Source organism: Geotrypetes seraphini, chromosome 11 (genome assembly GCF_902459505.1).
Source record: "Geotrypetes seraphini chromosome 11, aGeoSer1.1, whole genome shotgun sequence".
Lineage (NCBI taxonomy): Eukaryota > Metazoa > Chordata > Amphibia > Gymnophiona > Dermophiidae > Geotrypetes > Geotrypetes seraphini.
In genome coordinates, this window is record NC_047094.1 from 3,819,756 (window position 1) to 3,833,262 (window position 13,507).

Sequence of the window (13,507 nt, forward strand, 5' to 3'; positions counted from 1 at the left end):
GGCTTAGTGGCAGACTTCAGAGGGTGGTGGTTAACGGTACCCTCTCTAAAATGTCGGGGGTGACTAGCGGAGTGCCACAGGGTTCAGTCCTGGGCCCACTCCTCTTCAACATATTCGTTGGGGATCTGACTCAAGGGCTTTAAGGCAAGGTAACCTTATTCGCTGATGACGCCAAATTATGCAATATAGTAAACGGCTATAATCTACAGGATGCTATGGAGCAAGACCTGCGTACTTTAGAAAATTGGTCCTCAATCTGGCAGCTGGGCTTCAATGCCAAGAAATGTAAGGTCATGCTTCTCGGTAACGGAAATCCTTGCAGAACTTACACCCTGAATGGAGAAACTTTAACCAGGACTACGGCAGAACGAGACTTAGGAGTAATCATCAGTGCTGACATGAAAACAGCCACTCAAGTGGAGAAGGCTTCATCTAAAGCACGGCAGATGATAGGTTGTATCAAGAGAAGCTTCGTCAACAGGAAGCCTGAAGTCATGATGCCATTGTACAGAGCCATGGTGAGACCTCATCTGGAATACTGTGTGCAATTCTGGAGGCCACATTACCGTAAGAATGTGCTCAGAATTGAATCAGTTCAGCGGATGGCCACCAGGATGGTCTCGGGGCTAAAGGGTCTCCCGTACGAAGAAAGACTGAGCAAATTGCAGCTCTACACTCTTGAAGAGCGTAGGGAGAGGGGAGACATGATTGAGACATTTAAATACATCACAGGACGGGTCGAGGTGGAAGATGATGTCTTTCTTCTCAAGGGACCCTTGACCACAAGAGGACATCCGCTCAAACTCAGGGGAGGGAAGTTTCGTGGAGACGCCAGGAAGTACTTCTTCACGGAGAGAGTGATTGAGCATTGGAACAAGCTTCCAGTGCAGGTGGTCGAGGCACGCAGCATCCCAGACTTCAAGAACAAATGGGATACCTATGTGGGATCCCTACAAGGGTCATGCCAAGGGATAGGGTCACTAGGGTATGGACTTGAATGAGCAGGTCAGTAGAGTGACAGTATAATTACAATTATACTTTAGGGGGTCAGTAGACTTAAGAGGGTGGGCAAATGGTGTGGGCAGACTTGATGGGCTGTAGCCCTTATCTGCCGTCATCTTTCTATGTTTCTATGTTTCTATCCTCTATTTTTATCCACTGGATTCATAAACTGCACTGTCAGTGGTGATTCGGTTAATTTACTTCTCACAGAGGTCAAACTATCCAATCTCTTCTTCTCAACCTCCTCCTCACTTCTGCTTTTGTGGAGAGGGATTACATCCACTCTTCTCCAGTTCTCCAGAATCTCTCCCAACCCTAGAGAAGCATTGAAAAGTTCCTAAGTTCCTTCAGCATACTTGGATGCATAGGCAGCGGAACACTGCTTTGTTGGGTGGGGGGGGGGCCAGGAGCTCCACCCTATCACACGACCTCTCAACAGCTCCCGAGACCCCCACCCACCTCTTCCTGAAGCTTTAGTTTTAAATCTTCAGCATCCGCCACGCAGCGTCCTTGAGAAGGCCTGTCCCCGGAAGTAGAATGAGAGGTTCTAGGGCTGCGCGATGGCTGCCCAGAGATTTAAAGCATAATATTAGGAGAAGGGTGGGTAGAAGGACTAAAACCAGCGACCAAGAATTTGGGGGGAGGCCATGGTTCCTGTGGCCTCCCCTGTTCCGATGCCTATGCCTGGATGTAAACCATCTGGCCCCATCGCTTTTTCTGCTTTTATGGTGAAATATGTTTATTAATTTTCAAAGTGCATAGAAAAACATCCGTAACAAAATACAACAGAATACTTACAATTGTGCACTGATACAAACCCTCCTTCCTATCCCCCCCAAAGAAAACCCCCACACAAAGATCCCTGAGCACATTGAAGTAAGAAAAAGCAGATTACGAATTCAAGAGTCTACTCCGGGCCATACGGAGTAAGGATCAAACCAAAATCGCTCCCAAATCAAAGTAAATCTGTGGCCCGGTCCCGTCTCAAGATCATTAGCTTTTTCTGCTTTTAGTTTACAGAGAAAACCATATAATTTCCACAAAAGACAAAAAGTGTTAGAAAAACATAGTGGGGAAAGAGCAAATATAAAAAGCTGATGATCCAAGAATTTTCAAGATAAAAGCTTATATTTAAAACTCTGCAAGATATTGTCTTCAAGGATGCCTTTGAAAGTCACGCTCTTGTGCCCTGATGTCAGGACATGGGTCTCAGGATTCAAAAACTTTGGGCTCAAAAATAATTGCTAGTACAGGAGAAAACTCTTGTCCAGTGCTGGGTGCATCTTAGCACTCCCACGTGAAAAGATGGACTGACAGACACATAGTCCTTGAGCGGCTCCTGCTGGTGAAGAGGCTGCATGTTCGACTTTATGCAATTTCTAGAGCTATGGATAGGGGGTGGCAGAAGGGATTCTAATTACTCCTGTCACTTGCTTAACTTGTTTTGGGTTTTGTTATAGGTTCTCGAGGATCTGAGTCAAGTCCTTCTCACCTTTCCCCATCACAAGGGTCCACCACCCCCATTGCTCCTGCGGAAGAGATCTGGGTGCTTCGGAAGCCATTTGCAGGTAGGAGTGAGGGTGGAGGTGACAATGTAAGACTATGACGTAGAGTGGAATACTCAAAACACGTATGGACAGCATTAGGATAATGTCCCAGAAATGTCTATTGTTTCCATAATTTATTTATTTAGATTTATTAACCACCTTTTCATGAAGAAATTCACCCAAAGTGGCTTCTTACGCAAATTGAGCATGCAACTTGGACACAGCCAAATTTGAGCACCATATATACAATCCAGGGGTTAATATCTAACTAGACTAGGGAACACTCGATGAAGTTACAGGGAAATACTATTAAAACCACTGGAAGGAAATATTTTTTTACTCAGAGAATAGTTAAGGTTTGGAACGCATTGCCAGAGGTTGTGGTAAGAGCGGACAGTGTAGCTGGATTTAAGAAAGGTTTGGACAAATACTTGGAGGAAAAGTCCAAGGTCTGTTATTGAGAAAGACATGGGGGAAGCCACTGCTTGCCCTGGATCGATTAGCATGGAATGTTGCTATTCTGGGGATTCCGGAATCTTGTTACTCTTTGGGGATTCTGCATGGAATCTTGCTATTCTTTGGGGATTCTGCATGGAATGTTGCTACTCTGGGGATTCTGGAATCTTGCTACTCTTTGGGGATTCTGCATGGAATGTTGCTACTCTGGGGATTCCAGAATCTTGTTACTCTTTGGGGATTCTGCATGGAATCTTGCTATTCTTTGGGGATTCTGCATGGAATGTCGCTCCTATTTGGGGTTCCGGAATTTTGCTATTTTTTTGGGGATTCTGCATGGAATGTTGCTACTCTGGGGATTCTGGAATCTTGCAATTCTTTGGGGATTCTGCATGGAATGTTGCTATTCTTTGGGGATTCTGCATGGAATTTTACTACTCTTTGGGGATTCTGCATGGAATGTTGCTCCTATTTGGGGTTCCGGAATGTTGGTATTTTTTGGGAATTCTGCATGGAATGCTGCTACTCTAGGGATTCTGGAATCTTGCTACTCTTTGGGGATTCTGCATGGAACCTTACTACTCTTTGGGGATTCTGCATGGAATGTTGCTCCTTTTTGGGGTTCCGGAATGTTGCTATTCTTTGGGGATTCTGCATGGAATGTCGCTCCTATTTGGAGTTCCGGAATCTTGCTATCTTTGCGATTCTGGAATGTTGCTACTCCTTGGGTTTTGGCCAGGTACTAGGGACCTGGATTGGCCACCGTGAGAATGGGCTACTGGGCTTGATGGACCATTGGTCTGACCCAGTAAAGCTATTTCTTATGTTCTTAATACTGAACATCTGTATTTTTAGCATGAAATTTGCTAATGTATGAAAATCTTATAACCGGCGTCGCTGCTGCCCTGGCATCTTTTAGCAGTGGATCTAGAAAAGTTACAAACATGATTAATTGGATGGAGCTGCCCTCGTGAATAAAGGCTGAAGAGGTCAGGGCTCTTAATAGTGACCAAGGCAACAGGACAGTCCTTGAAACCTAACAACCCATTTGAAACAGTTGGAGAAAGTGCTTTCTCAAAAACTGGAAAATTAAGCTGTGTATGTGTTCAAGGCATATGGCACAGCTGGGTTTAAAAGGGCTTTAGACCCTAAGTTCCTGGAGGTTTCGTCTTTGATCAGGAACCTGCAGTCAGTCAACTGAAATACATAACACAGGCGAAGCAAAGGATTTATTCTTTGGAATCCTGCTCAATTCGCTGGCTGGCTTGACTTTTGAAGGGTAAATATTATTGCAGACTTCAGGAAACTTCGAGGCTCTGAACAACCTCTGCAGGCTGTTCCCGAGACCCTGTGACTGCAGCTCCCAAACTTTGGTAAAAGCAGGGATTAACGGGAAGCTTAACTCCTCATGAGTCTTCCACGAATCTAACAGACACATTTCACGGGGTAAGATGCAAACACAAGCCTTAGGCACAAGACCAGGTCCTTCCTGCTTCCACTGTAGCATTCAGGACATCAACTTAAACTTTTCAGTGTAGCTGAACTGGATAATTGAACCTAACTGGAAATGTAAGAATATACAGAAGTCAGCTCTTCTGCGGAGGCCGAGTCACATGTCCACCTCAGTCTGCTGTTTGTATCTTTTTAATCTTCTCTCTTTTCTCTGTGCTGGAGTAGGTTCTCCGAGACCACAGACTGTTGCCAGCTGTCCCTTCACAGAACAGATCTCGGGTGAGACGATGAAGAAGGAGCCGTATTCCGAAGGCAAGGTAGGGCCAGGACCAACACCCAGCAAAACCTGCCTCTTAAGCGTGTCAAATGCTGCCAAGATATCAGACTGTAGTAGAGCCTGTTAAGGACAGAGAAAGGACCTGCAGATAATGTATGCAGCACTATGAAGGCCTAGTAGCACTATAGAAAAGATTATTAATAGCTGTACCGTGTTTCCCTGAAAATAAGACAGGCTTATTTTTTTCATGTACAATTCTCTCTGCCTTCCTCTCCTCCACCCCAGTCCTTCCTCTTTACTTTCTCTCCCGCCCCCTCCTTGTGCATCATCTTTCCTCGCCTCTCACTCATCCCCTTGTGCAGCAGCTCCCGAGGCCTCCAAAAACAATGGCAGCGCTCTGAACGGGCTGCATCGCGGCCTTCCCTGCCGGGACCTTCCCTCTGCCATGTCACTGATGACATAATCAGTGATGCAGCAGAGGGAAGGCCCCAGCGGTGAAGCCACGAAGTAGCCCGTTCAGAGTGCTGCCACTGCTGCTATTTTGGAGTGGAAGGGTCGGTGGGGTTCCGCTACACAGAGGGACGGGAGGGAGGGATAGGAAGACGCTGCAGAGAGAAGGGATGGGCTGGCCCCGGTGGGGAAGGCTGCAAGGCAGGCCGTTCAGAGCTGCTGCATTAGGAGATGGGTGAGAGGTGAGGGAAGATGCTACACATGGGGGGTGGGAGAAAGGAAAGAGGAAGAATTGGGGTGGAGGAGAGGAAGGGAGCACTAGTGTTAGGGATAGTGTAGGGGTGGCATCGGGGATTGATCTTAACTAGGGATTATTTTGGGGGAAACATGGTAGTAGTAGAATCTGCCCACCTCTGATCCTTACGTTGGTACATAGTCTTCACAGTGGCATTGCCACACAGCTCTCCTGCATTTAGAATAAGTGTTATATGTATTCAAAGTGTCCCCACATCATTAGAAAGTCCTTTTTATTATTATTTTATTTATCAAGTTTTCATTAACATATCAAGTATCCACTTGAACAGAAAAAGAAAAAATATTTTACCAATAATAATAATCTAGCCAATGTAATAGGAATTTAGGAGCTTAACTTTAACTCAAGTCCTCAAAATAGAATCACACAAATAAGTCGCATAAGAAATAAGAAAAATCCATTAGTTACGGAGCACTCATGTTGTCCCTGCTTTACTCCTCTGCTGTCTCGTGTCCTCACCGGTGTCTTCTCTGGAGCCCTCACTTTGTGCCTTTGAATCTCTTCTTACATCAGCCCCAGGTCATTCCTGCCACCAGCATTCTCTGTCCTGTGTCTCAGCTTTGGTCTCTGGGATGTTTTTCTATTTTTGAGTGATTTTATTTATTTCTAAAATTTATAGCCTGCCTATTAACTAGACATGTTACAAATCACATACATACAAAAAAACAAATACATAAAAATATTATAGCAGATACCCCACAATATGCCTTAGGAAACCAAAAAAGTTTTCAATTTCTTCTTAAAATACCCAAGTCCTGAAGACCTTTGTCTCAGCGATGATCTCTGTGGTGTCTGTCAATTGGGTCTGTCTGAGTGATAATTTTTGTGATGTGTTCATGTGTATCTCAACTCTATTCTCCACAGTTGGTTTGCACGTTCAAGTCAGTCTTGTGTACACGGGGTTCCTGCACAAAACCTTTAAAGCTATTACTTGAATCTTCTCTGTTTCCGACATTTTGGCCATTCAGTTTTATGTGCTGGACACTGAGTTGGTTCCTCTTCCTCTCTCGCAGAGCTCTGAGGCCGTCTTCCAGTGGTTGTGCAAATTTCAGCTACAGCTTTATGCTCCAAACTTCATCAGCTCTGGCTACGACATTCCCACCATCAGCCGCATGACACCCGAGGTGAGGAGACTGGGGCTTTCCTTTCAGCCCATTCCGAAAAGCTCGGTCTTGCGTTGCTCTCGTTCTGCAGCTGAGCTCAGCGGAGGCTGCCGCCACGAGAGGAAGCCGTTTTGAACAGCACTCACGTGACTTCAGAGCACTCGGAAAGTTGCAGTGAGACCTGTAGGCTTATGGTTTTACCCACGGTTTCCTCCTCTTCTTTACATGTTGGGTATTGGCTTTCATCAAGTAACCGGGCACAGCTTATCTCCTGTTTAGTGGTAATGGGGGAGGGGGTGCAGGATGGAGAACCCCTGTGTACATAGGCCTTGCTGTGTCTCGTTCTTGTCCCTCAGAGTGAGGACAGGCCTGGGCTGTACTTCTGTCCTTTCGTGTTCTTGTGTCCCTGAAAATCAAATCAAAGTAAATGAAGGGAAGTTATCAACACAGGCTGTTGTTAAAATATCCTATTTTTCTGTTAAACCCCTTTATTAGTAACTAGGTCTCAGCATAAAATGGGACTTGTGGTAAAAATAACTTGTCTTAACAGTAGCCCACATTGCTATCTTCCAGTATCTGCTAACCAGAGCTGACACTGTGATGTCATAATGCTTCATTCCACCAATAAGAGCCAACCTCATCAGTGATGTCACAATGGTTGATTGTCCTATACTAGGCTCACTTTTATTATAGAGAGCAGAGATTTCCATTTCTAGAGACATTCATTTTTTCTTTAATCTAATCTAATGTTTCAAGGCGACTTACAATATAAGGAATTGCAGAATGTATCTGCTACATTATAGCAACATGGACTGCTGTTAAGATGTGTTAACCCCATTGTTATTGTTCGAGTCTTAGCGACTTGATGAGTTACAGATCCAAAAACAAAACAGTTTTGTGCTAGTCCAGAAAGGTCCTCCAGCGTCATCCCCATGGTTGTTTTCAACGTGCCTAGCCATCTGATTGAGGGTCGTCCTCTTTGCCTGGTTCCTTTGATCTTCCCAAACACGATGTACTTTTCCAATGATCTTTCTCTTGTGATGGTCAACCCCAGTTATTACCACAAGGTCTCTCTGCATAAAATGGGATCTTTGCTAAACTAGCACGAGTGAGTTGTACAATAACACATCTTAATGATAACCCACGTTATGTGAGGCTGATAATTTATGAAACCAAGACAGGAGCTATGACCCAGCTTGTCAGGTTTGCCTACAGAGAGTGGGAAATGCTGGATTAACTCTTTGCTTTACTGAAAGGTTTCACGTTCAACCCCTCTCTCCTAGGATCTAACAGCCATAGGAGTAACAAAGCCTGGACATCGGAAGAAGATAGCCTCAGAGATCAACAACCTGAACACTGCAGAGTGGCTCCCGGATTATAAACCAGTGAGTTCCTTACTGTCAGTGATATACCTGGTGGGGCGGGAACCTGGGGCATAGCACCTCCTCCTCCAGGCAGTGGGAGGGTGCATGAAGCAGTCGCAGGGCTGCAGCTGTCAGCTCTGCCGGCTTCCCCACCCTGGAACAGGAAGTTGATGTCAGAGGGGCCAGCAAAGCCAACAGCCACACACAGGCAGACCACAACCCCGTGACCACTCCAGCACCTCCCCAGGGTGGTCTGCCCCACTGCCCTGCCCTTAATACACTCTGCTTACTACTATTATTATACAAACAAACCTCTTTCAGAGACATAGGGGTGGTAGAACTAGAGCAACCCTGTCCTGGAGGACAACTAGCCAGTCGGGTTTTCTGGATAGCCCTAATGAAAATGCATGGGGTAGATCTGCACTCCTATCATCTTCATTACATGCAAATCTCTTTCATGCATATTCATTAGGGCTATCCCAAAAACCCGACTGGCTGGTGCTCCTCCAGGACAGGGTTGGGGACCACTGAACTAGAGGACATCAACTGAGGTTGCAGGGAGGTAGACTTAGGAGTAATGTCAGGAAATACTTTTTCGCAGATTGGGTAGTGGACACCTGGAATGCCCTTCCAGGAGATGTGCCAGGGTCATAAATGGTGAATGAATTAAAAAAAATACATGGGATTGACACAGGAGATGCCTACATAGAAAGAGGATGAAAACACTACATGGCTATTGAGGTGTTGCATTGGGCAAGAGTGGTCTGTGTCCTGCAGATTAAAAAAAAAAAAAAAAGATTCAGTAATTCCAGCATTGAGGGAACCAAAACTGATGCTGGACAGACTTCTGTGGTCTGTGTCCTGCTAACAGCAAAAGATAGATGAAGCGTTGATGACTCCATTGTTGTACGTAGATCACTTTAATGTCACATGCTGTGCAGTTCAGGAGGGAGGGGATGTCATCAATACTTGGGATGATGTGTGGTTATAACCAAGACTCCATCTTGCTTGGCTGCCTATAAGTGGTTGGTATGGTGGAGACTTGCCAACCAATGTTTGAGCATGGATGACTGTGGCCTGCACCTAGTGGCGGGTGTATCTGCCGTCATTTACTGTGTTACTGCATAAAACTATTTAGACCAAGATGTTGTTGATCATATAAATCCAGAGTTGTTTCTGGAAGGCAAGATTACCAGACAGAAACTGAGCTATTTTGGACATGTGATGAGGGTGAATTCACTAGAAAAGGAGGTGCTACTCGGAATGGTCAGTGGTCCAAGGAAGCGGGGAAGACCAAAGGCCTGTTGGCTGGATACCATCAAGAATGACATAGGAATGAACATCAAGCAATTTAAAGAAGCCATGGAAAACAGAGAAGCATGGCGAGGACTGGCCTACAGAGTATCCAAGGGTCAGACACGACTGAATGGACAGTAGTAGTAGTAGTAGAAGTAATGATAAGACAGAAAGGGCTGTAGTGTTTACTGTATCCTGTGTGAGCGAAGAGTTGAGGAGCTGAGAAGTAAAGATGCTGTGCATAAGGAGTCCTAGAGGGGACAAAGTTGAGAAAAAGCAAAGTGAAAGGCGAGATATGGGAACTCCCCAATGACAGGGAAATTTGAAGGAGGGTTCCCAACTGACTCCAGGTAGAGAATGACACAGTGGCTGTTACCCGCGGCTAGTTGAGGGTAGCCGCAGGTAACTCGCTGAAACGGTGAGGGGGGAAAAAGTGCTCACTGTGGGTAAAGGGACAAGGCCATCCACTGCCCCGTGGAGCAGTGAATAGCCTTGTCCCCGCAGTTAAGGGAAGCAACGCGCATGGTCACCAATCACGCACGGCTCCCTCCCTCCTTTCTACCTATCTGAATCTATCTATCTCCCTCCCTCCCCCTTACCTTCAAGGCATGTTTTGAGTAACTTCTTCACAAGGCCGTCGGAGCCTGCAAGCAGTAGCATGCGTGTGTGGGCAGAAGCTTCTCCTCTGACGCAACTTCCGGTTGCTTCAGAAGAGAAGCATCTGCCCACACACGCATACTACTGTTTGCAGGCTATGACGGCTTTGAAGAAATTACTCAAAATGCGCTGCAAAGGTAAAGGGGAGGGAGAGAGATAGATAGATAGATTTGGGTAGGTAGGAAGGAGGGAGGGTGCCGCGGGAGGGGTGCCGAAGGGCGGTGAGGTGGCGAAAGGGAACAGACGCTGAAGGGGGTGGAGAGGAACAGATGCTGAAAGGAAATGGGGAAGAGAGAGTGGGGAGAAAACGCTGAAGGGAAATGGGGAACAGAGAGTGGGGAGAAGACACTGAAGGGAAATGGGGATGACAGAGTGGGGAGAAGACACTGAAGGGAATGGGGAAGAGAGAGTGGGGAGAAGATGCTGGAAGGGAAGAAGACGGAGATGCCAGACTATGGGGGAGTGGAGGGAAGAAGATGGGTGCCAGACCAATTGGAGGGGGAGTGAAGGGAGAGGCACAGTAACAGAGCAAATGGAAGACGCAGAGAGAAGACAGACAGTGGATGGAAGGAATTGAATGAGAAGATGAGGGAAGCAGAAACCAGACAAGGGTAGAAAAAAAATTTCTATTTATTTATTTTTGCTTTAGGATAAAGTAGTATATTAGTTGTGTTGATAAAAATTTATAAACAAAGCCCTGCCAGCTGAACATCTCTTTCTCTAGTTCAGCAGCCAGAACTTTGATTTATAAGGAAGGAATAAGCTAAATATTGCAGTACTGAGGCTTGTATGGATGCTGCATGGACAGCAGTCGCGGGGACGGGGTGGGGACATTGGTTGTGGGGTGGGGACAGTGGTCGCGGGGACGGAGCGGGGACAGGGATGGTGGTCGCGGGGACGAGGCTGTGACGGGGACAAATATTTTCCCCGTGTCATTCTCTAACTCCAGGTTCACCTTACATTGAAGCATTTCAATATCCTTTAGGGGCATCTCACACATATTGGGTTATGGGCCCCCCTTATCTCCTACTTAATGCTTTTATTGCCATCAGCTCACTGTAAGCAGGGAAGTGGACTTCTATTTTGCAAATTTCTCTCCCTAAGGGAAAGCCACATTATGAATCCCAGCATGCAGGGGGTGAACCCAAGACTGAACATAAGAACTGCCATCTCCGGATCAGACCTTCAGTCCATCAAGTCCGGCGATCCGCACACGCGGAGGCCCAGCCAGGTGTACACCTGGCGTAATTTTAGTCACCCTCTATGCCTCTCATAAGGAGATGTGCATCTAGTTTGCTTTTAAATCCTAGAACGGTGGATTCCGCTATAACCTCCTCTGGGAGAGCATTCCAGGTGTCCACCACTCGTTGCATGAAGCAGAACTTCCTGATATTCATCCTAGACTTGTCCCCCCTTAGCTTCAGTCCATGTCCTCTTGTTCATGTCACAATCTCAGCTCTGGAATGTTGCTACTCTCTGGGATTCCGGAATCTTGCTATTCATAAGAACATAAAAACTGCCGTCTCCGGATCAGACCTTCAGTCCATCGAGTCCGGCGATCCGCACACGCAGAGGCCCAGCCAGGTGTACGCCTGGCGTAATTTTAGTCACCCATATCCCTCTATGCCTCTTGTAAGGAGATGTGCATCTAGTTTGCTTTTAAATCCTAGAACGGTGGATTCCGCTATAACCTCCTCTGGGAGAGCATTCCAGGTGTCCACCACTCGTTGCATGAAGCAGAACTTCCTGATATTCATCCTAGACTTGTCCCCCCTTAGCTTCAGTCCATGTCCTCTTGTTCATGTCACAATCTCAGCTCTGGAATGTTGCTACTCTCTGGGATTCCGGAATCTTGCTATTCATAAGAACATAAAAACTGCCGTCTCCGGATCAGACCTTCAGTCCATCGAGTCCGGCGATCCGCACACGCAGAGGCCCAGCCAGGTGTACGCCTGGCGTAATTTTAGTCACCCATATCCCTCTATGCCTCTCATAAGGAGATGTGCATCTAGTTTGCTTTTAAATCCTAGAACGGTGGATTCCGCTATAACCTCCTCTGGGAGAGCATTCCAGGTGTCCACCACTCGTTGCGTGAAGCAGAACTTCCTGATATTTGTCCTGGACTTGTCACCCTTTAGCTTCATTCCATGTCCTCTTGTTCGTGTCAAATTGGACATTGGACTGGATTAACTCTTTTATATAAATCAGAAGTCAATCAGAGGCCAGGAATATTGAGATTCCCTGATGAATGAAGGAAGTTTTCCGAGGGAATGCAGAAAGTGGAAATTGCATATCCTTCTCTCTGGGGGTCTTCATTTTGTCTTAGGAAGAAGGTCCTTGCCACTCGTCAGTTCTTGGCTCTTCTCTGGAATCGCACATTTAGGTAAACATTGCTCAATTTCTGTATCATTTTGGGGTTAGGCAACTCATGTTTTCAACAAAAAAGAGCACGATAGTGCCATGAGGTTCACTAAGGGCGTTGAGGTGATATAATGCAGCTGAGGGCTATTAGAACATGATGCAGTGAGAAGTAACTGAGACTTATCAGTGTATGAAATGGTATAACTGCAATACGATATCAGTATATGATATGCTGGAATATAACTGAGTCTTATGCAGTATAACTAAGGGATATGGTATAATATAACTTACTATGTGATACAGTGAAATGTAACTGAGACTTAGCAGTGTATGTAATAGTATAACAGAAGGATTTCAGTGTAAGATACAGTGGTATAAAGTAATTGAGAGATATCAGTGTATGTTGTGGTATAGTATAATAGACAGATCGTGTGAATTTCACAATGTGTCATTATGTGATGTGGTGGAATATAATTGAGAGATATCACCTACTGATATAGTATGACTTTAGGATTAGTACTGGCTGGTTTACATCAGGGAGGTTCTGATTCTTCTTCATTTTGCATTTCCTGTCTGGCCCACAGGCTAACCTGGCAGTGTGGCTCTCCATGATCGGCCTGGGCCAGTATTACAAGGTCCTGGTGGAGAATGGCTACGAGAACATTGACTTCATTACCGACATAACCTGGGAGGATCTACAAGAGATTGGCATCATCAAGCTCGGTAACAGCCTCTGGCTTCAATTTCTTGGCCCTAGAATCTGGGGCTTGGGGGTGACTTTGATAGATAAAGTAATGCCGTATCTGCCAGCTGTATGAATTAGTGAAGCCTTTGATTTCCCTGGTGGCACGAAAGAGAGAATGCTGGAGATTTAGGCCCAAATTCTCTTAAAGTGAGAGGGAGGAACCCTACTGCTGCCTAATTTAATTGGTGTAATTGTTTTTAATCGGTATGATAATTGACCGTGTCATTTGAAAACAATTAAAAAGTCATTTTTAAAATTGTTTTTTAAAATTCTTTATTCATTTTCAAACTTACAATAAGTATGACAATAAATCCAAACAAATTGATAATAAATATATCACTTAATAATCATCAATGGTACAAATAGTTTGCTCTTATCTCCTACCCTTCCCACCCTCTCCTATCATATAATCAAATACCTTCTACAATATGTAATAATAAAATTACCCCCCCCTCCCTCCCTCATAATTGAACTTGTAAATTTA

The 13,507-nt window shown here is 45.5% G+C and overlaps 1 protein-coding gene across 1 annotated transcript in view; it reads left to right on the forward strand.

Annotated features, from left to right (window-relative positions):
* Positions 1–13,507, forward strand: part of CASKIN1 (CASK interacting protein 1) — a 171,373-nt gene that overhangs the window by 140,570 nt on the left and 17,296 nt on the right. The window contains exons 11-15 of the mRNA XM_033914977.1: positions 2,480–2,570; positions 4,683–4,774; positions 6,511–6,621; positions 7,884–7,985; positions 12,863–13,001. Coding sequence (XP_033770868.1) covers positions 2,480–2,570; positions 4,683–4,774; positions 6,511–6,621; positions 7,884–7,985; positions 12,863–13,001 — 535 coding nt within the window. The remainder of the gene's footprint in view (positions 1–2,479; positions 2,571–4,682; positions 4,775–6,510; positions 6,622–7,883; positions 7,986–12,862; positions 13,002–13,507) is intronic.